We start from the raw sequence: 25,230 nt of genomic DNA, 5'->3' as shown, positions 1-25,230 counted from the left end.
CTGTGGTCTTGATATTTCCCATATTGCAATAACAATAATATCGTGATATGATTGATATTATTGTCGACAATTTGAACATTGCATACAACCATACACCCATATAAAAAAAATTGAAATGGATTTTTATTTTTATTTTTATTTTTTTTGAGAAATAACGAAGCTTTCATTGAAAAAGAAAAAGGGAAACAAAGAAAGGATAAGCCCGCTGAGGTAGCGAGCCGATCACCCTCCAGAAGAAATGGAGTTTTTTTAATAAATAGATTTTTGGCGATATCGGTATATTGGCGATATTATCAAAATATCGCCGATACACTGGCAATACAAGCAACACCTAAATTTTACATAGTTGAAAATATTGGCAATATCGATCCATTGGTGATACAAGCGACACTTGAAATTTACATAGTTGAAAATATTGGCAATATTGATCCATTGGCGATAGAAGCGACACCTAGAATCTATATAGCAAAAATACTGGCAATACTTAACGATACATAGCCGGCACCTGGAATTTCTGAGACCACTGATGTTATCAGTATCGCTAGGAATGTTATCGGTACCGCCGAGCTGGAGATACAGATAATATCGGGATATTTCGATAATATCAGGGATACTCCGAACAATGTTTATTTCTAAAAAAATCAAACATTCTATATGATGGAGATTTGCTCCCGGGAAAATAAATAAATCTAAAATGGAGATGTGATTTCCCCTGCATTTTTTGTTCATTTCCAATTAGCTAGACAATTGTCAAGTTGTGTTCGGATGGAATATTGATCGTTATTAGCTAGACAAGCGGTAGGCCAAGCCAGCCCATTAACAGAAATGGCCTGTTCAAAAAGCCCAACAGGCCAGCCAGCCCATTGACAAACCTAGCAATGGTTAGTTCATTGTAGAGGGAATGCCCTGCCCCCCGCTCACGTAAGCCTAGGACAAGGCTATGATGGCAATGGTGATAGAGGGAATTACCAAATTGTGACTACCTTCCAACATATTCATAATCAGAAAGTACCCTCAAATAATGGTTTCAGTTGTCTAGAGTAGAGCTTGAAAGTAACATAATTCCAATCTGGAGACTTGTCCTCTCAATATGAATGCTAATGAAGGTAATTGCAATTTAGTCGTTTCCAATTCATTGTACTAACCATTGCAATTCAATTCAATGGTCCATCCAAATGCTTCCCTCAATATCAGTTTTGAAATGCATCCCACAGAAATACGACTTTCACGCACAGTAGATGCCTCCACTAAGGTCATAGATTTACCTCCCTCTACTTGGCAGAACTTTGCAATTTGAACTTTATGCTTACCATATAATAGGCTGCTTCCATTTCCTCCAATCGCTACAAAGGACATTTGTCTCTGATGCCTTCTCGAAATCATCCGTTCTCATAATGAGATGCCTTCCATACTTGCCTTCACAATCATTCTGTCTCCAAAGATGCTTGACTTCTCTCAATGTGAATGAAAGATTGGTATATGAAATGTATTCCCCAAAAGGGTATTTGCCCCTGATGTAAATGATTACAAGAGTATTTAGAAGATAATCTCGAAATGTAATTCAGCCAAAAGTACATTACAACATTCTACTGTTGGACAGTAGGAAGACAAATGTAAGCTATGCACAAAATGCTAAATAGCACAATGATTCCAGTGATGAGTAAATGGCAAGGAACCCTCATCTATGAGAAATCTCCTAACTATCAATCAAAGGAATAAGATGCCTAAGCAATTAGTTCTCTGTACCTTCGATTAAGATGCCTAAGCAATTAGCCTAAGAGCTCATTTGGCAGCAGTTTATAAATCCAGTGGAATCCAGTGGACAGATCAGCTTTGAGGTGGGAATGCAAAAAAGGCTCTTTTGAGGCCCCTCACAATCCTTGCTACTGACCCAAAAAAAAAAATTTTAAGTAAAAGTAAAAGTAAAAAAATCTCACAAATGCCTCTAAATCCACGCTGCCAAACGAGCCCTAAGCAACTACCAACTAAGCATTCAAATGAATGTTGACAATCAATGTCTACAGGTCATGAGCTAATGCAAAACATGAGCAGTTCATGTACAAAACAAAAACTGATGCTTTTTCGAGCAGTTATGCTAACTGCACACATGACATGAATTCTTCTTGGGGAAGTAGTGGATGCATGCGAGATCTGGACCATTCGAGCACAGGCAAAACCATTAATGGCCTGGACCAAAAATCACAGTGAACCAATGATCCTGACCACTCAATTTACACAGGACCCAAAATAAGTGGTTAATCTTTCCTCCAATCGTGCACTTAGGATCATCTCATCGACCTAGTTTTAGGGCATGGCACATACATGGAGGAGCCACTGGTTAAGTGGCCCAGATCTTGTGCACATATGCTACATATCCACATGGAAACATGTGCTCTGCAGAAACTCAACCCAACAGCATTCCTGCTTGATTATTGAAATTAAAACCAAAAAAAAAAAAAACCATGGAGTTGAAAAGAGAATACCTGGTTTGCCCAATAATCAAGGACCGATTCAACAGCACACTTAATGCTGAAGCAGTTAAGATCTTGTACATTTCATTGCCAAACCCTGCTTCTGAGGCTTTCCCTATCACAAAACCTTGTCTGCAGAACTGGTCTGAAGGAAGCCCTCGGACTCTAGGAGCGCCTGGCATGCGAATCAAATATGTATGTACTCTCAATCTCATATTTGTTTTGCATAACATTCTTCTCAATTCAAAACTATGATAGGAATCTACCTAACAAACATTGCTTGCATTTTCAAATAGAGAAGACTAAAAGTTTTCAAAGCAGAAGAAAAGAAATTAACTAAGCAGCAGTTCTCAACAATTCACATATTTACATTAGAAAACCCATTTCTATCCATGCATTTGTGCAAGAATATCGATGGGGACATCACGCGCACACGCACGCCCCCTACACACGTACGCAAGGAGGAGGAGGGCCCCACCATTGATCTGAATCGATGACGATATTCAGGGAGGGCCTCGTAGTTAGAGGACTGTGTTTTGGTTCCTTGGAGTGGACCCGATCGGCATGTGAATCCCACCATGGGTTCACATGATCGTGCTCACTATTTTAAATAATCTAGTACTTTGGATTTTGCTTATTATTGTTATTAGGAATATCATGGACGGTTTAGATTGCTTTGATTAGTTGTTATTTTTTATTATTTCGTCTCCAAGTAATAGGTTGCGCACATGGCGCGAGTTTTAGGGTATAGGATTTTATTATAATTAGGCATTCCTTGCATTCTTTTCTTCTTCTTTTTTTCTCATTGAAGATTAATAAAATTGCTGCGTTTTTCTGCTCCTCTAAATTTCTGAGTTGTGGAGATTCAATTGGGTGTGACTACCGTGGTGCGAAGCCACACCTATCGCGATTCGCCCCCACCTTCTTCCATCCATATTTCTTTTCTCCTACAAGCATTCCATCTACAAATCCATCAATATTTGCAGCCGTTTTTCTCTCTACAGCAGATTTCCAGAATCTGGCCTTGCAGGAGGGATGAAACTTCGGTGGAACACCACGCACAAACCGTGCGTCGAATCAAGCTGAGATTTGGAAGTTTTGGAGTCCATCCCTGGCCGACCAGGGCCAAGGTGGCCTTTTTCTGAATAGTGGGCCCCACACACGTGCGTCTGGGCCATTGCTACTGTCTACACGGGCGGTACTTCTCTGGTTCGTCTCTCTTTTCTTTCACTCCTCTTTCACCCAAAATCCCTAAATATAACCCTAAATTACTCAAATCTCCAATTTTATGCCCTTTCTTCAACCTTAGGGTTCCCGAATTGAAATTTCTGAAACCCTTGGATTGGGGGAATTATTTCTGTGCATGTATGGATGAATTTACCCTCCTTTGATTCTTGTTTGGTCTATAATTTTGATTGATCTAGCCCTAGCATGTGTAAGCCTGGATCCGCATAAGATTCCCCTTGATTGAGTGTTTGAACTTTTGTGTGGAATGTGGAATTTTCTGTAATTGTTTCTGAACTAGTGTGATCTAAAGCCTGAAAATCTTGAACATCATACTTGAATTTTATGTCCTGCATCAAATATACATTAATATGTATTCATATATATATATATATATATATATATATATATATATATATATATATATATATATAGATATATATATATATATATTCATATAAATCCATATGTGCATGCATTAATATGTATTCATATATATTCATATTTGCATGCATGTACTGTATTATCATAGGAAAAATCAAGTAGCAGAAAAACTACATGGTACTCTTGGTGTGCAAAAAGAAACACTCATTAATCAACTTTGCATATAGGTTAACAGAATAAAGAGGAATAAATGATCTTGTACAACCGATTCCATCTGAACATCATGCAACCCAGATCATGTTGGCATGTGTGAAGCTACATGCAACTGATTGTTAGTGATGTTTCTCTAAAATAATAATTGTAAAGAACTACTACAAGTGAGAAATGAGTTTGTTAGTGAAAAAAATAAATAAAAAATCTTAGGTTTGATCATGTTAGCCCTTGTTCCAAGCTGAGGGAGAATGTGGAAAGGATAATAGTTGAATAAGACCTATTGGGCTCTCTCTCTCTCTCTCTCTCTCTCTCTCTCTCTCTCTCTCTCTCTCCCCTTTTTCTTCTTATTGTAGCTTCTCATAGGCCCTCAAGATCAGCACAATGTAGCTGTTTAAAAGAGTTCCACACAGTTTGACAAACTATTTAGGGACACCGATGTTAGAGGAAGCATATGCTTTTCGTTGGATGGTATTAAGAAATGGTTACATATCCACAAGAAATGGGGGTGAATTGGTCCTTTATGAGAAAAGGTGTTGTATCGGCACTGTTACTGGGCCAGTATGGCCATAAAGGGCCCATTTTGAAAAAAATATATAGATTTTTTTTTTTTTCATTTGTCTCTCATTGTTCCACTTCTTTCTTCATTTCAACCATGGAGGAAGCTTATAAACTAATTTTAAATTAGATCTAGGCTATTTTGAGGATCAAAACACAAATTTTGAATAGGATTTGATGACTCGAAACAGAGTGAATCATTTTGAGAAATTTGAGAAAGGGTAAACCATACACTTCTTTTCATTTTTCCATCTTTTGTTGTATTTACATGTAATGGGCCCTAATCCACCAAGTCATGCTTGATTTGTGTTCAAATGGATCAAATGGATCCTATTTAGTTAACTTTTAGCAGGTCAAGCTGACACTACCCAACTGACAGGCATTCTTACCAAAGAATGGACCGTTACACCATCAAATGTATGTCCAAAACAAAAAGAATCCATATTTGAGATCCTCATTTTTTTAACCAATAATTTTGGAACATTTTCCCCCAACAAAATGGCTGTTATAGAGCTGTCTTGGCCGATACAGGCCATATTGTATCGGCCAACAAACTCGCAATATGCCGGCCGATACCATTACGTAATACCTTGAAATTGGACCTCAGAATATTCTAATGGAAACAACTGTCCAGGCGGTTCTCCAAATGCCATTAGGTAGTCCAATCAAAAACATCCCCTCAAAACACGAACCATGTTCTCGGTGAAACACAACTCTCTACACAAATTCAGCATCATAGAAACTTCATAAGAATGCAAATTCCACAGTTTACTTACCAAGTATCTTTAACTCATGAAATTTATAAATATAGTAGTTGGATGGTCTACTATATGGTTGGTCCACCCACCATTACAGATGCCATGGTAAAGGAATTAGCTACCTTTGGTCTCCTTCATTGCATGGGAAAGGTATTTTCTTAATGTCATAGGGTGGCCGAACCAACCAACCTCGACATTGTACTGTTTTTGGTGAGATTTTTTTAACCTACACATGATTTATTTATTATTTTATTTTATTTTATTTTATTTTTGGAAAGATGACCTACACATGATTTAGTGCTAATAAAAGGTTCCAGTGTGCATAGAAATGTGAATTCCATGGAAGATAACTTGAAGAGTATCTCCAAAACACTTTATCCCTTTGATTTGTGTGTGTGATTTTTGTTTTCATTTGCCAATACATTTTGGTAAGAGTTCCTTTCTAGTTTTCTTCGATGAAACCAGTCTTGGTTTCATTGCTACTCAGCTCCACAAAAGTGGTTGTATGGTTGGTGAACATGGACCACCCATCTGAGAGTGTTAATGTGACTGAACCACGGTGCAAAAATCACATTGATTAACCGATCCTAACTTCAAATTAATGGACTCTAACCTTGTGGACCATAAATCATTTTGATGTTATCATTGTCCATCTAAAGGCAATAGATCTAATGGCTAGGAGACATGACCAATGTGGTTCTATTGTGGGTCGTCTATTGTAGGAGCCACCAAGTGGACCAAGGTATCCCGTATCGGTATCGGTTGGCGTAACGGTGCCCTCCGATACCGATACCGATACGGGGGTGTAACAGCAATATGGGAGCGTAATGGCCCGTAACAGTGCATTTTTTTTTTTTTTTTGCTAAAAAAATATGAAAAAATATGGATTAAATCCGGAATATTCTAAGCATTCCAAATATGCATTCATTTATAAATTGGAACATGCTTATGGTGGTGTAACGGTCCACTCTTTGGTGAGAAGTAGTATCAGATTGTCTGATGAATTTATGAACCAGACAACCTGGATTTGACTGCAAATCTCATATATTTAATTTTCTAACTATCTACCATCAATGATAGATATATTAGAATGAATGTAATATGAAAATATCTTACATATGTAATATATTCGAATTTTTAAAAAAAGAGCCGAAAATAGTACGTGAATAGAAAAAAATTATAAAAAAATATAAAATGACAACAACAATTTGTAAAATGGACATTAACATGTTCTACTATGATTAAAACATCATATTCTACCATTAAAACAGCAAAACATCCAATAAAAAATTATTTTTCAATTTTTTTTTAAAAAAAAAGGGCTGAAAATAGTGCGTAAATAGAAAAAAATTATTAAAAAATATAAAATGACAACAACAATCTATAAAATGCACATTAATATCTTCTACTATGATTAACACATCATATTCTACCATTAAAACAACAAAACATTGAATAAAAAATGATTTTTTGAATTTTTTTTTAAAAAGACCGAAAATAATGTGTAAATAGAAAAAAATATAAAATGACAACAACAATCTGTAAAATGGACATTAACATGTTCTACTATAATTAACATATCATATTCTACCATTAAAACAGCAAAACATTCAATAAAAAATGATTTTTTGAATTTTTTTTTAAAAAGGCCGCAAATAGCTTGTGGGACCCGGCAATGACCGGCTTGGATCATGTGTGGCATGTTCGAAGTATGCTCCCTCAAGTTCAGTTAGCATCCCTCCACAGTCGCACATGTCCAAGTGAAAGATAAGGGTAGTCCACAGCACTACCCAAAACTGTAGTCTATCAAGCACTCCACCCTACAAATCAGTCCATCCTAGTTGATCAGAACCGTTCATCCAATAGAAATTGCAAAATTCCCAACTGAATGGACCATTTTTCAAATATACACACACAAGAAGAAGCAAAAGTCCAACCAAAAGATCAGCATTGCTGGATCTATTCTCTTCGTAGAACATTGACGATGAATGTGACAATGTAGATGGACCAACGGCCCAAAATCGAATTGATCTAATTAGGAGGCTGGGTTTCTTAAATCAGTGTAGTTTTTGTACCATTAGCCACCAGTAGATGGTTCTACCAAATTGACCGTCTGGATTCGCCAGCAGTACACCTATATACATCATTTGATGCACCATTTTGGAATCGGCAAAGCCAATTTATACGTTGCAGCATTACATTCAACGCTAATAGGACGATCCGAACCCAATGAACGGTTCGGATCGATGGTTGGCGGGCTACTAAATACACTAGAGAACCCATGTGAAACTACGGTTTCGGGTAGTCCCTCGGATTACGGAACTGGGCCCCTTTTGAGAGAATGCCGACGCACCGTAACGTACCGTGCAACGCGAAGTGATCTTCGATTATCTTCCTCACTCTGAGGCTTTCAGCTCCGGATCCTTCTGCAAAAGTCTCCCCCATCTTTTCGACCGTCGCGCAGGACGAAGATTGCTGCTGACGTGGACTAATCTGCTGATCCGTTTCCGGTTCTCGGATAGTGCCGAACCGGAACGGGTTCTCGATGGTTTCGGTCGGGAGCTCCGGCTCGACCGAACGGAAGGCCAGGAAGAGGCAGAGGCAGGTGGAAATCGTGCAGACGAGGAGGATTGCTTGTACGGACGGCCCTTTTTTCCGAGGGTGCTTCATCCGCGATTCGGATCGGAACCTCTGAGCCGCTGGCCGTCGAGGGACGGTTGGGTCAGACGCCGGCGGGTGGGCCAGATCGAGGCGGGGATCGGACGGCTGAGAGAGAACCGAGCTGGGAATGCGAGTGAGTGAGTGAGTGAGAAATACGAGCGTGTCGTCGTACACTCGTGCTTTTGAGGTGTTATACCATGCTCGGGCCGAGTGCCTCTTTATTCGGGCTTTCAGTTTTGGCGCGGATTGGGTACAACCCCCACGCTAGAGACGGACGGTCTGTCGGGGGCTCTGTGGGGCCAACGTGAAATATGTGTTTTATCCACGCCGTCCATCCATTTTGAATGGTAAATTTAGGGCGTTATTTAAAAAGGGGAAGATCTAAGGCTCGATTGGACCACAATACAAGAAGCAATGGTTACAATGATCTCCACCGTTGAATGGAAAAAATAAATATCAGCTTGGTCCAAAACTTATGTGGTTCCCGATAGGTTTTCAGCGGTAGGCATTCAATCCTCGCTGATTTCTATGGTGTGGTCCACTTGTGTATTCGATCCTCATCCTTTTTGTAATCACAACCGAAAATGCTTTTTCAAAATGCATGGACGGAGTGGATAAAACAAATACATCACAGTGGATCCCACGACCGTCCATCTCCAGCTAGGTCCTGGCTTCAGTTTGCAGTTATGGCCGCGTTGTTACAGTTTACGCGTTTTTGAGTTCTGGCAAGTGGGGCCCACTGAAAGGTAATCTGCACCATTGGTCGATTGACTCCTCCTTGGAAGAAGATTTCCCTGAAAATATATCATGTTAGAAAGCTCATATACGCTGATATTAGGAGAGCAGATTAAGTGAGACCCCGGACTCACTCAAGACTGCGGGACCTTACCATGGGGACCACGTTGATGTATGTATTCCGTATCCACACCGTCCATCCGTTTTTCAGATCATTTTAGTGCATGGCATAAAAAATGAAGAAGATAAAAGTCTCAGGCGGACCACACTCTAGGAAAGAGTGGTAATTGACTATTAACGGGCCAAAAGAGTTTTAGATCAAGCTGATATATGTTTTTCCCTTCATATACGTGACCTTATCAACCTATTGGATGGAAAATAAATACTACGAAACATCAAGGTTTACTTAGAGTATGGTCCACCTAAATTTTTGGGTATGGTGTTCAATCATCATTGTTTATAAGAGTATGGTCCACCTAAAATTTAGATCTTCTTTAATTTTGAGATCATCCCCTCATATGGTATGGAAAAACGGATGGACGCCGCTCCCCGATATTAGGACCTTTTCGGTCTGATGTGGACACGGCTGCAATTCTCTTCTCTATCCATAGAACACAAATCGAACGGCTAAGATTGTAGCAGGAGGTGATTTGTTAGGCATAGCCCATTGGTCACAAATGAAAGTCCATGGATCATAAATTTCTCTTGCGGGGTCACGGTTCAGTCATCCAGGCCGTTGACATGATGGGCCCCACCATTGGAGAGCCGAGAAAGTGACGGTTGTGAAAGACAATCTATGGGTCATAAATTGATGGTTGAGATGATAGGCCCCACCATTGGGGAGCCGATCAAGTGACGGTTGAGATTAATTTTGAGGCACAGCCCATCCACGGTTGTACAGCACAGACTACCGGTGGGATCCATTGGTCATAAATGAAAGTCCCTGGATCAATAAATTCTCATCCAGGCCGTTGACATGATTGGCCTCGCCCACAAAGTGACGGTTGAGAAAAGAAAACACATCATGGGCTCACATTCTACGGCCAGGATCTATGAATGTTGAGTTATTTGGTGCATGTACCATCCAAAACTCAGGTGGGCCACAACATTACAAGCAGCCAACGATCTTACCAAATATACAGGTTTGGCCAACTTCATAAATGCATGGACCGATCTTTCAGTTCAGAGAATTATAGTGGGACCCGATTGTGTGGTGACCCTGCCACCACCGACCTCCATGGGAAAAACTCTTTTGAGTTCACAGTGAAATTTCTATTCCATCCACACCGTCCATCCATTATTTTCAAATCATCTAAGGCCATCTGTCTAAAATTAAAACATATCCAAAGCTCAAGTGAATTACATCACAGTGACATTGTGATTAAATGCCTACCATTGAAAACTTCCTAGCAGCTACAGAAGTTTTGGATCAAGCTATCATCAGTATTTTCCCTTCATCTAGTTTGAGCAAAGAATAAGTTGATGACAAATAAACATAGCTGCGGGAGCAGATTCACTGATGACACGGTGCTCAGGCCTATGTGAGATTCATATACATGTTCCTGATAAATCTATTTCCTTCATTTGTTTTGAACGACCGTGATAGGATAAAATATTAAAAATATGACTTGCCCAAATTTTAAATTGAGCCATACCAATAAAACAGTGAGAACAACAACATCTATCATTAAAGCCTTTCCGAGATAACCATAATGTTTATATGATGTCCAATCCACTCATGAGTTATTACCACTCATAAATTTTACGAATAGATAGTGATACAAAACTTTTACCACCATTGGGTGTTCAATTCCCACTACTTCGTGTGGTATAGCTTACATGAGTTGTAGACTAAAGTACTTTTTAGAATCATATTCTATTGTGGCATTTCAAAATAAATGTACGGAGTTTTTCATTTTTTATTTTTTTTGGGTTAACTTGTTAGTACACACCCATGTGTCAGTACACATATTCCATGTTAGTCACCTCCGCTAGGGATCAATACTAAGACTTCAAGTGTTGAAACAAGGTATCTCCACTCAATCTACCAGTTGAGCTATGCATCTGGGTGTAAATGAATGGAGTTGACTTATCACTAACAACTACATGTAATTGTGGGTCTTAGGAAGTTTTCAATGGTAGTGGTCATTATCTGTTAATTAAGGCATGGTCTTCTTAAAGTTTTGGATATGCTTTAACATAGAGATTATGACATGGGTGTGTACTAAGAAGCTAACACTGCGTGTGTGTACTGACATGGGTGTGTACTAACAAGCTCACCTTAAAAAAAAAAAACAAACAAACATAGAGATTATGGCCTAAACTTGCATAAGGGTAAAAGCACGGATGAAACGCATGCCTTATAGTAAGCCCCGAGTCTTTTTAACCAAGCAGGTAGTTGACAATCCATAGTGACCCTCCATTATCAGCACGGGTGCAAGAAAAGCTCTATGAGTCCTGCCATGATGTATTTGTTTCATCCACGCCATTCATCCTTTTTAACTCAATTTAGAGTATGGTCCATAAAATAACACATCCAAATTTTAGATTGACAACATCATAAGAAAAGTGGTGATTGAATGCACAACATTAAAAACCTTCCTAAGGACTACAAAAGTTTTGGGCTAAGGTGATATTTCTGTTTTATCTTCGTCCAAGCCGGTGTGACCTAATAAACAAGTTAAATCACAGATGAACATTACAATGGACTGTTAGAAGTTCTAAACGCAGCATTCAATCACCCTTATTTTCTTATGGTATGGTTTACCCTATCCTTGAATTTAGCTCATTCATGAGCTTGTACTTTAAAATAAGCTAACAAAATGGACCAATGGCATAGATAAAACACAAACTTCATGGCGAAGCTCACGCAACTGTTCTACCACCAACGTTGGTATAGGAGGGGTTACTGTCCAATCAGATTCCAAGATCTTCCAACACTCATTTGGCCGGAAGTGGATTGGCTGGTGTACCATGCACCAGCCATATCACTGCTGTGTACGTGTCGTGCGAAGACGAGGGCTCTCCTCAAGCTCCTAGTTGTAGGAGCAGTTCAAAGTAGGTTAAAGTTACATTGGCTCAAAATGATATATTTATTATATCCACACTGTTTATCCATTTTTCAATATCATTCTAGAGCATGAGATAAAAAATAATTACATACAAAGCTCAACTCCACCACACCACATATAGCAATGGGAGAATGATTTTCACTATTAAAACATTTGAAAAGCGCCCATAACTTTTATATTCCATCCAATCTATTCATAAGGTCACAAAAATCTGGATGAAGAGGAAAAACAAATATCATATTGATACAAAACTTTTGTGATCCCCAAAAAGGTTTCAATGGTATATGTTCAATCTCCCATTGCTTTTTTCAATGTGATCTACTTGATTTTTATATCTATCTTATTTTTCAGCTCAAGCCTTACAATAAACGGTTTGGATATAACATATACCCCATGATGGGACCCACATAACTTGCTGAGGTCAATACACCAGCTAGATGGCCCGTGTGTGGTACATCAGCCAATCTGCTATCAGATGGTCACACAGCATCACTGGACGCGGATTATATACTAACACCTTGAGTAGCGAGACTCGCTACTGAAGTGACATCACTAAGTTCTGTGGACTCCACTATGATGTATGTGTTGTATCCACATCATCCATTCATTTAGAGATACTATTTTAAGGCATGACCCAGGGAAGGAGGCATATCCAAATCTTTAGTGGACCCCATCACAGAAAACAGTGGGAAGATTGATGCCCACTGTTGAAACCTCCCTAAGGCTCACTATAATGTTTTTTTTCAAAATCCAACCTATTCAAAAGTTAACAAAGACATTAAAGAAGGGAAAACACATATATCAGCTTGATCCAAAGCTTCTGTGGCCTTTAGAAGTTTTTAATGGTGTTGTCACTCTCCCCACTGTTTTCTTTGGTGGGGCCCACTGAAGCTTTGGATATGACTCATTCTGTGGACCTTACCCTAAAACGATGTCTACGGATGAATGGACGGCGTAGATACAAAACATACATTATGATGGGGCCACAGAACTTAGGGACGTCACTTCAGTAGCTCAACCTGTCAGTAGCCAATCCGCGGCAGATTGCGTACTGAGTAACTCAGTAGCCAACTCTGTGGTGTCTACCATGATTTATATATTTTATTTAGTCATTCCATTCATTTTACCGGATAATTTTAGAGCCAGAGCCTAAAAATAAATCATATTCAAAATTCAAATGGACCATACCACCGGAAATAGTGTGAATTGACCGTCTACCGTTGAAAAATTTTTGAGGGCCACAGAAGTTTTGTATCAAGGTTACATTCAGGTTTTCCCTTTCATTCATGCTCTTGTGATCTTAAGGACAGGTTGTATGACAAAGAAACATCCCTGTGGGGCCTAGCAAGGTTTCAACGGTGGAAATCATTATTCCCACTGTTCCTGTGGTTTGGTCGACTTTAGCTTTTGACATGCTTCAATTTTGGTCTCGACCCCTTTAATTAGTGAAGCTTTCGTACCACGGGCCCACACATAGATGATTTTAATAGATGGATGAGATCTATATTCACCAGCACAAAAAGGAATCATCATTTGACGTGCCATATAGGCTATCGCTATAAATTGGGGCTACTGGCACCATTCGAAAATGACCCACCGAATGAACGGTGTGCATGATCTAACTGTACTCAAACTTGATGTCAATTGCTTAGCTTATTGAGGGATGGGACTAATCTGTAGCATGGGCAGTTGATTGTGGATATAGCCAATTTGATTTTCCTTTTAATCGTGAACCACAGATCAAAGCTGTAAACCTTCTCCTTAGCTTAACTTTATTTTATGACCCACCATGATCATAAAACCGTTCAAACACGTCCATGCGTACAAGCATCCAACAATTTGGTTTTCCTACTTTAATGGGGCAATGCTAATAAAGTCTAGCCCATCATAAGTCACTACTGTTTAGAAAAATGGTTGCTACTCATCCCTGCTGGGGCTTGGTCACAAATGGTCAAAAAAACACCATGGACCGTCTACTTTTAGCTAATCATAATCCGATCAAACGAATGGCATGCCTCCACATGTTGGTACTTTTGCACGTAAAAAGAAAAAAGAAAAAAGAACATACTTACAAAACTATAGAGATATTGCAAGAATCCGAACAATGCCTCTATTTAGGACGTATGTCACGCTGGGATTATAGCACTAGAGACGTACGCAAGGCTGAAACTTCAAAGTCGACCATTCTCTTAATGACATGTGACCAAAAGATATTACCTACACATATGCAAAGCATTTAGAAAGCATGTGTAATCCCGCGTAACGCTAAGGCGATGATACTATATTATATATGGCCAAATATTATCAACCCCGTATATTTACAAATTACTAAGCGGTGCATGTTACGCCTCAGAGTCGGTAACCGAACTCACAAGGAACCCGATAGCCGATTCTGGCCACAACAGCCTCCGTAGTACCACATTCTCGGCTCCTAAAGCAAGTTCTGATCCTGAGATATTACAAGAAGGATTTTCATACATCATACAATCATTCCAATAAGAGCATACCCAAGATCACAACAAGTAAATCTCAGAAATAACAAAGGAAACACACAACAAAATCCACAATAAATTTGAACTTTAAATACAAGGCTGAAGGAAATACATAAGATAACGGAAGAAAGAGGAAAAGATTTGCAACACTGGGGTCCTCGGCTCAACTCTTATCCAAGTTCTACCGCTACGATACCGACATAGGATCTCCTGCACACATCAATCGTGCATAAGCTTATAGAAAGCTTAGAGGATGGTGAAAGTGTGTGACAATAGTGCGCATAAAAATAACAAGGGATGCAAGAAGGAAACATGATCAAAGCCAACTCCACTAGCCTTACCAAGGCTGCCATGAACGCAATAAGCTATACCAAGGCAATACAATAATGCAGGAAGTCATATCAAGGCTATATAATGCAATGAGTACTGTAATGCAATGAGTATTGGGCGTCATGCCAAGGCAATGCAATATAAGGCTTATACAGCCGATGCAAATACAATGCGAAGTAATGTCAGTGCTCATATCCAATATTCCACATATCAAGTACATTTCCATCATAAGAAAATAACTGGGGTCAAGTACACTGCAGGATGACTGCTGCTCTCTAGACCCACACAGTCAAACGAGCGTAAGAAACTTCACTACCTGCTCGTGGTCAGCCAATCACCAAAAAGACTCGATGGTAGCGGACCCATTCACGAGCTGGTCAAACTCAACCTAGCTATTGCCCTCTTTCTCTTAGGCGGGTAAGGCCACACCCCAACCCAACCGACTACACGATAGTGGAAGTCGCGGCCTAACGGTGTAAGGCCATTGTGTGCCCATGGTTCCACCCGATTACGGCGTTGGGGCAAATCCTTGGTACCATGGAAGTTTTGTGGTTTTCACCTAAGGGCACCCTATGCACCCCATATGCTCAGGTAACATTTCCGGTGTCCAATCATAGTCATCCACGATATACCTATGGAGGCTACGACCCTGATGAAGCAAGGGCGAATATCCACATGCTATGCAATACCAGATGCATGAATCACACAATCAATCAGGCATCAATTCCAAGCATCCAACGGGCCCAAGAGGGGATACTACATCCCTCGGAGAAGGTAACATGCAATGCCCAATGGCATAACCATAACCACACACACAGTGTCAACCAAGCATACAATGATGTACATGAGCCATAAAGATGAATCTAGACGCGCTATGCGACGATATACAATGTGGTACATTCCTTCTATCCAAAAAGGGACTAAGACTAGGTATTTAGACAATATCCATAAGGAACCAACCTCCAGTGGAAGCCTATTTACATGGGGTAGTCCACAAGACTAAGCATATAAGCTACAAGACTAAATAATACAAAAATGATCCTAACAAGAGTCTAAGATGGGCATCCAATCACACTTAGATACTACCGGTCTTAGAGGGGTCCATAATGAGGACATTTAACAACTATTCCCCAAAAAACATATCAACTATGAACTATATGGATAGAAAGCCCAAGGCCCACAATCAAGATAAAAATAGGTGGCCACATACATATATCCCTCACAATGAGCCATAAGAAAAAAGGGTCTAATGCTACCTTCAACAACATGGGCCCCAAGAGGGGAATTAAGGCTTAAGGCCTAATTCCTAATGGCCATAGAATTTCATACATTAAGTTGGACTTAGTGGGCAGCTTATGTACACAATGTATCATCCAAAAATAAGTTTAAGTTTCGATGAAATGGGCCCCACTACATCAGCCCAATAACTAGCAATTTAAGCGGGCAACTAAGGGCCCAATACTATCCTTATCTCAGCCCACAAGTTCATCAAAATGATAGAAGTCATCCCAATGTATGGCTGGGCCAAGCTGGGACGTCCCTGCCCACTCTGGGCCCACTAGATGTCTCAAAAATCTGATCTAAGATGGGGTCCTCATATGATCACTAAAGGTGACCCAAAAGAATGCACTAATTAAGCCCAAGAATTATAAAATATAAGCATGTAACACGTACACAAGTTCTCAATATGGTGAGCCCCACATCCAATAAAGTTTCAGCCATAACAATGTACATTTAAGGCCCCTTGATAAACTTTCGACCCATCAACTTCTTGAGCCTGTTAAAGCTCAGAAATTAGTCAACTATGTGGGAATAATCTCATGAAAGCCAACAATACTCACAGGGGTCCCCACCAGATGGAAGGTGTGTATACATCATAAAAGATCAAGTGGGCCCGCTACTGGATTGCGAGTCCAGCAACAGCCCAAGACAGAGTGTCCCCATAATCGGGCGATCTAAGGCTTGGACGGCCTGGACCAAACATACGTTAAGATAGGCTCCACATGACATACATTTATATTGGGCCTCCAATAAATGTCCTAGGGCCTATGGTGGGCCTTTAACCACTCATAGAGAAACCCATGGACCTACCTTAGGATCACCCAGGAGGACATCCAACCTCAACTGGTTCCCAAGAGGTAGCCCGCCTCTAACCAAATACAAATCAAGGCCCAAAGCTTAAACCAATCATGGGCCTAGTGGGCAATTACACAAAACCCAACTCATAAGCAATATGGTGGGCCCTTAAGCAAGGTTTGAGCCCAATCATAAAGGTCATAAACCCACATATTGTGGTGGGCCTAGTGGGCAGCCCAATAATCCAACCATATGGGCAATTTCTATGCTTTATCCAAGTGAGTTGGTCCTCACAACTTGGCCTAAGTACAAAGTTATTTTGGCGGGCAACTAATGGTCCAACTACTTGTACATTATGGCCCACAAATCCATCACAATAAGTAGTGAAATACAGGCCCAAAGGTCAAGGGACCTAATTAGAAGATCCAAGATGAATGAGCCTACCAAGGCTAACCAAAACTATGAGCATATATCCAAAATAAAATCCAATTGAAGTGGGCCTCTAAGTAAGCATAAATGAAGCCCAAAGACATTTCAGAAAATGACAATCTTATGTGCATAATCCATCCTTATTCTGGTGGGCCATGCTGCCCCAAAACAGGCTATTAGGGGCAGCCAGTTTGGGCCCATTGCTGAATTTTCAGCCCACTTATTTATGGGCCTGCTGGAGCCCAACAATAAATAATATAAATTAGGTATATGTTCCCTAGTGGCCCACATATATCTCTGTGGGTCCCACCAGATGGGAGGACTGGATTGCACACATAAAACAGGTGGACCATGCTGCTAGACTGGAAGTCCAACAACAGTCCAATGGGCCTGGGCGTCCCAAGGGTAGACAGACTTATGAGCCTGGGCAATTAGCCCAAAACTCATCCAAATGGGTCCCAAAAATAAATGCCACCGAAGGAGATGGCCATGACCCACATGGACCACAAATGGATGGATAGTGGGGATAACAAATACATCAAAGTGGGCCCACAAAGAGGGTGGACGGCCCAGCCAGGGCTGGACGTCCCAGCCTGGTGGGCCGGTCCAGCCCTTGCCACGATAGTACAGGAGTGTTGGCCCCAAAAATTGGTAGGTGGGTCCTACCATGGGTAGGCCACCTCTCTGTAAAATTTCATGATTTTTGGATTAATAGAAGTATTTTAATTAATTTAAGGAATTCAAACTGTCCAGAAAATCTGCTAAGTACAGAATTTTGATAGACCCTGATCTGAGCCTCCAATGGGGTGGATCAATGGCTTCAAAAAAATTGAAAAAAAAATATATTTTAGGTCCCCTCATATATGTACTATAAGGTGGGGTCCATGGATGTGGCCCGCCAGTGGAAAAATTGTTTTATATTTATGGAATTCCACACTAATATGTTGCTGGAAATAGTCCAGAAAATCCAGACTGCCCACCTCACTTGGGCCACACATTTGGGGCCTCAATCGGGGTTAGATAGGGCTGAAATTTGGGGGACATCTAGGTGGGGTCCCCACCTTCAAGCGAAATATATTAAATGGGACCAAACACCCCACCAATCATCCCAAAAACTGAGCTCAAGACAGCTCAAAAATCTGTTCAGATAGTTTCTGGATAGTAACATAATACTGAAATAAAATAATTATAATCACTATAAAAAGAGGAAATTAATCCATGGAAATTATGGTATGGACCACCCCAGTGGGCTCCACAAACATTCAGACCATTCTCACCAATAAATACCATTTGCATGTACCATTTTTTAGTACATTTAGGGCCCCAATGTCCAAGGGTGGACTGTCAAGGATGTCCTCACTCTTGGGACGGTCTGGATGGTTCCACGCTGCAAGGTGGGCCATACACATCTTGATTTCAGAAATATAAACAAGGAAAATAAAAAAAATCTAGCCACAAGGGAAGGAGCTCCGCTACATTGAGGCCCTTCCCTTCAACACACAATCACAATCATCCACTATATCATGATTTACATGGTTCCACATGAACATTACTCGTCCTACTCAAGATTTATGGTGGAGATGCCATCTCCACCAAGGATCAAGGGTCTAGATGACCCAAGGATCCTTGATTAAAGAAAGAAAACCATGTAGGGGTCCATGGAGAATGACCCCTTGCATGGATCATGCATGCACAAAGGATGGGCTATAAGCCTCATCCATGAAGACATGGGGGCCACCACTATCATTTGATGGGCCCCACAAGCTTCAAGATGAAATAAATGGAAAGAACATCTATGAAATCAAAGAAATCAGAAATTTCTATCTAAGGAGCACCCACCTTAAGATTTATCTTCAATCCTACACCACAATGATCCTCTAGCTCCAAGGAAAAGCTTTCTATGGTAGAGATGAGTTGAGAATGGTTAGATTGGAGGGAATTAGAGAGGAGGGCTGGAGAAAGGGAGAGAGTGGGGATGGTTTGGGCTCTAGGAAGGAGAAGAGAATGAAAAAATGAGAGAAAAAATGGGATTACTAGGGAGATGTAACCAAGAGAAATAATTAGTTTCTCTAAAAGAGGCTAACAATGATGGTCTAAAGAAGGTAAAAACAATCATAGTCCTGGGAGAAGTAACCCATGCCTAGTCTAAGGAGACTATAGGGTAGGCTATAGAGTAACCTTTTTAGAAAGCTATGCATAGGATGATGTCATCAATTATGAAAAAATGTGTAATGCTAGGGTAGGTCCCACCAAACCACACATCAATGGCCTAGAATGATCACAGCCCACAACTCATGATCTACAACTTGAATTGCCGCACGAGACGCAATGATGGAACCGCAGCAACGATGCGGTCGCTATGGCACTAAATTTGGGTCTATCCGGGTCAGTTCTACATGACCGGACTTGAGGATGACCGCAAACACTAATCGAAGATCATGGGTCGCCGGGATTTGATCGGTAGGACCGCGAGACCTAGAGGAACGAAATGCATACACTCGGGTAGAGTCTTACAGTGCATTAAGAAGATAAACCTAATTGAAAACAAAAACACAAGTATATATAGCAGTGCAATTATTAGTTGGTATTACCTCAAATTAGAAGTATAATCAGCATAAGTCACTAACCGATTAACCCATCAATCGTGACAGCTAAGGGACTATTTGCAATGCCACCATCTAATTCAAGTCTATAAAAAGTAGTAGAGAATAAAAAGCTCCGGCCCTCATCAATTTAAACACAACAAATCTCTTATTAAACTTAACACTGTCAATCATATCTTTTCGTTGAACATGGACATCTATATCAAAGTAATATAGCATAGTTTAGCATCCCAACTTCTATCCAGTGCTATGTTGTAGTAAGTCCATATCTTTCATCCATGACCTTATTATGGAAGTCAAATCACTGAGTTTTTACTTAGTGATATTTTTAGGCCACAATCTGTTAGCCAAATTATGATTGTCCTTGATCATCCAAGTCCAAAAGATTATTTACTATCCACATACAATCACTTTGCCTGCTTAAAGTGCTATTAGTAATTTTCTTTATTTTATTTACTTATTTATCGATTGTATTGCATTCTTATTCAGTTTGATAAAATCAATACTTGACTTTATATATATATATATATATATATATTAGTTTTCTTTAAAACATTTATTTTGTTGTTAAACCCTATACAATCATCACAATGTTAATAAATGAAAATAAAAATCATTGCTTATAAGTAAAAAGAACTAACCCTTTCACTTCATAAATCACTTGATTTTTTATCAGTTGATGGCCAAGTAGTCAGGCTAATCATATTAGATTCGGTCCTAATCCTGTTATTTCAATGTTAGGTTAAATGGTGTTCGGTTTGATTCAAGTTGTACATAACTCTAGCATGCTATACACAAACAAATTCATGTACACAATCAAAATCGGGCCATCCACTACATGTGACTGAGTTTCTAAATTAAAGCCCAACATCGACAACGACAACTGTTTATTTTGTCACCTTTAAATATAGAGCCCTTGTTATTCTATTTTTACCCACCCCACTTGGATAGATATGATTATTTAATCATTACATTTTTTTAAAGTCATGCTCCATCAACCATATGCTCCATAATTTAAATGGCTAGGATCCACCACCACTATTGAAGAATCTTCTCCATCATATAAAATTCAGTTAAAACAAATGTTACGTTACGTTACAAATTACATCATTTCATATGCTCCAAACACAACAACACAAAACACAAAAAAAAAGTTAAAACAATCAAACATATGAAAATTGACTTATCTCACTATTTTCCCTTCTCTCTTTCTCTGGTCATCTCCTCCTCACCATTGATGCCGGTGTCCCACCAAAAAGCTCTTCGACGCACGTCTCTATCTCCTCCGGCCCATACTTGATATACTTCTCAGTCTGTCGACCTGGATCAAGATATTGTTGGAATCGTGCAAGAAATGATCGGTACGCCGGTATCACTACCGCCGATATTGATACCCTCAGCTCTGACTGCAGTTGCTCATCGCTCACCACCCACATGCTTTGTGTTTTGTGTATCTCATCAAAAAGGGCATTAAAAGATTTGAATCGTTCTTTTAGGGTCGGCTTCACGATGACCCCCTTCCCTTGAAGCAACCCCTCATCCCTCAGGCACCCCAACACCCGGCCCCACGTCTCTCTTTGGTAGTTTTTGTGGTATTGCTGGAGATTTGACGACCTCTTCCGACACCACTTGTCGCCAAGCAACTCTTTAATCTCAGGGGACCCCTTGATCTTCTGCATAATATATCGTCCATTATTCATCAAGAATATGTATCTCAGAGAGATGTCCTTGTAGAGCTTGGACTTTCCGTCGAGGTTCGAATCTAGAAGATCCATGATTGTCATCATTTGTATAGAGAATGGCGATTGTCGGGACTTCTCTGCGTGTCCCGTAGAAGCATTTATGCTTTCGTTAGGTTCCACTGATGAATCGTCATTATCTTCTTGTTTTTGTTCTCTAAATACATGTTCTAAGGTTTCTTTATACTCACACGTATACTTCACGTAATTCATCACATAGCGGGTAAGCGGGTGGACCGCGCCGCCTGGGACAGGCGTCTTTCCGTGATCGGACTTGATTGAATTCTCCAGATCTGAGAAGATCATAACTGCAGATTCTACTAGCTGGGAATGCGCATATGATACCTCTGATATAAGCTCGGGTGATGTCCCACCTGGGAAGAGGTCGTTACCATCCAATGCTTTGATGAAGTCGCGGAAGGTCTCGTAAATGTCCAAGAACTTAAAGAGCTTCTCAGCAGATCGTTTCGTCATTGCTACCGCCTCTACGAAATTTAGTAGTTGGTTGATGATGATACGGGCTAAATTGCTATAGAGGTCAGCCGAGATAGATGGATGATCAGCGAAGACTGATTCAGAGAATTTTCGCTCACCAGGGAGATATACCGTCAGGCATTGCTTGCAAGCATTGATCCATGTCAGGATCTCGCCCTCCAATGCTTCCCACTGCATCTTTTGGATATCATCGATACTAATTTTCTCGCATCCGATCTTCGATAAGTTGTCATCGAACGCATGCCGCTGCATGATCGTGAAAATTTGGCAGCACTCCGTCTCGTATCCCACCGCTATCATGGCCTTTGTAATCATCGCCATCCGCGGGATAGTTTCGGGCTCAAACCCTGAGAAATTGATATAATCAGATTCAACCTAATTCTCATAATATTATTTTATATGCATCACTTATATTATTGTATATATAATGTTTATATTCTTGAGTTATATTATAATTATTAATATAATATCATACACGGTAATATTTATAAATGATTATAAGTTTATAATATATATTAAACTATTATAATTTACAAAATTTGTTAATTATGATAGTTTAATCTATACTATAAAATTATAGTAGAATTATATTTATAAATACTATTAATTAATATTAAATAATATTGTATATATGATTAATTTAAATTATTTGTACCTATAAATATCATATTATATAATATTATATATACCAATGACATATCTATATTACCTATAATTATCATATAATATTAAAATTTGGTAATAATATTAATTATTATATATAATGATACTATTATTAGTAATAATATAAATAATATGTATAATATCATAATTAATATTTTATATTACTATTATAATATTTATGTACTTATCATTATTATATTATCTATAGTATTAATATTACATTTTTTCATGTGCTATATGATATATGGTATATAATTTGTTATGATAAATTTGATACCATAAATAATATTAATTATATATTGAAAATAAGAATATTATATTATAAAATATAATATTATAATTTAAGTTACATGTATGGCGCGTGAGTATGAGCCATTACTATTATAATTATTATAATTAATATCATAATACTTATAATTATTTTATAAACGATAATGGCATTGTATATTTATGATATGTTTATCGCTAGCCATATATAAATATAATACAATGTAATATAAATATATGTGATCATTATATATAATTATTATTTAATAATTATATATATATATCATCCACAAATCATTTACTTTAAAAAGTATATAAACATAGGCCGGGTGCAGTGAATTAAGTTACGTGATAATATTCTTATAATATAGTATAATGATAGTTACAATAGCATTATAAATTACTTGAAATATTGACATATTATAAATAATTTATGTTATAATTACTCATATATAATATTTTAGGATATAAATTATAGCATATTATATATTAATATTATTAATTATAATTATTAATGTTAATATAATATAAATCTATATATTATACTAGTATTATCATAATGTTTTATTTATTATACTATTGAATGATTAATTATATTAAATAATATTATAGTTTTTGCATTACTTATATTAATATAATATATGGTTATAATTATAACATATAAATTAAATATTATATATATATATTTATAATATAATATTATATACAATATTATAATTATCAATTAATAGGATAATATTACTTATGTTATAATATACGATTCATAATGATATTATGAATAACATATAATTTTATATGTTATTCATAATATTCTATACTATACTATTCAGTATAAATTATAAATTATATATTCAATGTAATTTATAATAATATTATATAAAATATATTATTCACTATGATAGTTAATGATTAATTATCAAAGTGTTTACAAATGATATAAAATGATTTAATCATATATGCTATTAAATATCTAATTAATTTATTATATCAAATTAATACCCAATTAGTTATATTAATTCTTACATATTAGATGTTTATAATTAATACTATATACTATAATGTATAATATATTATAGTATACTACATATATATTGTTATGATATATTGTACTCATAATATATTCGGTTATAATATTTTGAATAGTATGTAATTTCACATACTATTATTTATAAACCGGTAAATATCATATATTGATTATCATATAGTATTGTAATATTCTAAATTTTATATACTATCACAAGTTATTATGTAATAATATTATAGTTATTAATTAATAATTATAGTTATATCATATATAGTTATGATATATTTATAATTATATAAATATATAATTACCCTGATCGGGCTCATGGTATGAGCTCAGCGACATCTGTTTTGTCTTCAGATCGTCAGGCCCAGTGTCTCCAACGCTCACAAAATCTTCTAGAAGAATTTTAAACTCCTCTTCCAGGAACAACATCGCGCGGTGTAGAACATTACTTGTACGGTGGACCGCTAACACATATTGTGGCTCAGATGGAAACTGAGCGAAAGCATTCATAAGTTTCGATACCTTATCGACCGCTTCAAGAAAGGATGATGATTCATCATTGTCAGAATCTCGGCCCCACCTACCGTAATCCTTTACCACATCATATTTGGCTATTTCATTTTCAATTAATATCATGAATTTCTCGATCAAATCCGGTACTTCAAATGGATTGCTCCGATCAACATCATCTTTGTTTTCTTCAATATTGACAATGGTATTAAGAAATTGGTTGATCTCTTTTGAGATCTTTTGAAAACTCGAATTGAAATCGGCTTCTTTCAATTCTTCATCTTTTTCTTCTTCCTTATCATCTTTCTTTTTCTCTTCATCTATTAACTCTTCTTTTTCTTTTTCTTCTTCTTCTTCTTCTTTGATGATCGAATTGGATGGATAGTCAGATTCGCTTGGCTTCTCTTCTATACGAGAGAAGCTGCTTGTCCTCTCAGGATGATTTTCCTCCATCTCTCTTACTCTCTGTAAGAAGGAATGAAGAAGAAAAAAGGAAAAGATAGATGAAGAGAATGGAGAATGAG

General features: G+C 38.1%; 2 protein-coding genes across 2 annotated transcripts in view; both read right to left on the bottom strand.

Moving 5' to 3' along the window:
* LOC131246692 (uncharacterized) overlaps positions 1–8,493 on the bottom strand; it is a 37,420-nt gene extending 28,927 nt beyond the window's left edge. The window contains exons 1-3 of the mRNA XM_058247042.1: positions 7,969–8,493; positions 2,484–2,646; positions 1,311–1,511 (exon numbers count right to left, since the gene is read on the bottom strand). Coding sequence (XP_058103025.1) covers positions 1,311–1,511; positions 2,484–2,646; positions 7,969–8,275 — 671 coding nt within the window. The 5' untranslated portion in view covers positions 8,276–8,493. The remainder of the gene's footprint in view (positions 1–1,310; positions 1,512–2,483; positions 2,647–7,968) is intronic.
* Positions 8,494–21,127: 12,634 nt separating this feature from the next.
* LOC131247156 (exocyst complex component EXO70B1-like) lies at positions 21,128–25,159 on the bottom strand. Its single transcript, XM_058247589.1, has 2 exons — positions 24,501–25,159; positions 21,128–22,609 (listed from the first exon to the last, which is right to left on the bottom strand). Exons 1-2 carry the CDS (start codon positions 25,157–25,159, stop codon positions 21,220–21,222), a joined length of 2,049 nt encoding a protein of 682 aa, XP_058103572.1. The 3' UTR covers positions 21,128–21,219.
* Between the last annotated feature and the right edge of the window lie 71 nt (positions 25,160–25,230).

Source organism: Magnolia sinica, chromosome 5 (assembly GCF_029962835.1).
Source record: "Magnolia sinica isolate HGM2019 chromosome 5, MsV1, whole genome shotgun sequence".
Lineage (NCBI taxonomy): Eukaryota > Viridiplantae > Streptophyta > Magnoliopsida > Magnoliales > Magnoliaceae > Magnolia > Magnolia sinica.
Note: the sequence above shows the minus strand (reverse complement) of the source record. Positions and strands in the feature narration are given on the sequence as shown.

Excerpts from the sequence above, each read along its gene's own strand:
- LOC131247156 (XM_058247589.1), bottom strand. The coding sequence starts at position 25,159 with ATGGAGGAAAATCATCCTGAGAGGACAAGCAGCTTCTCTCGTATAGAA. Across the intron at positions 22,610-24,500 it reads TACCATGAGCCCGATCAGGG|TGAATCTGATTATATCAATT; the intron begins TAATTATATATT and ends TGAGAATTAGGT.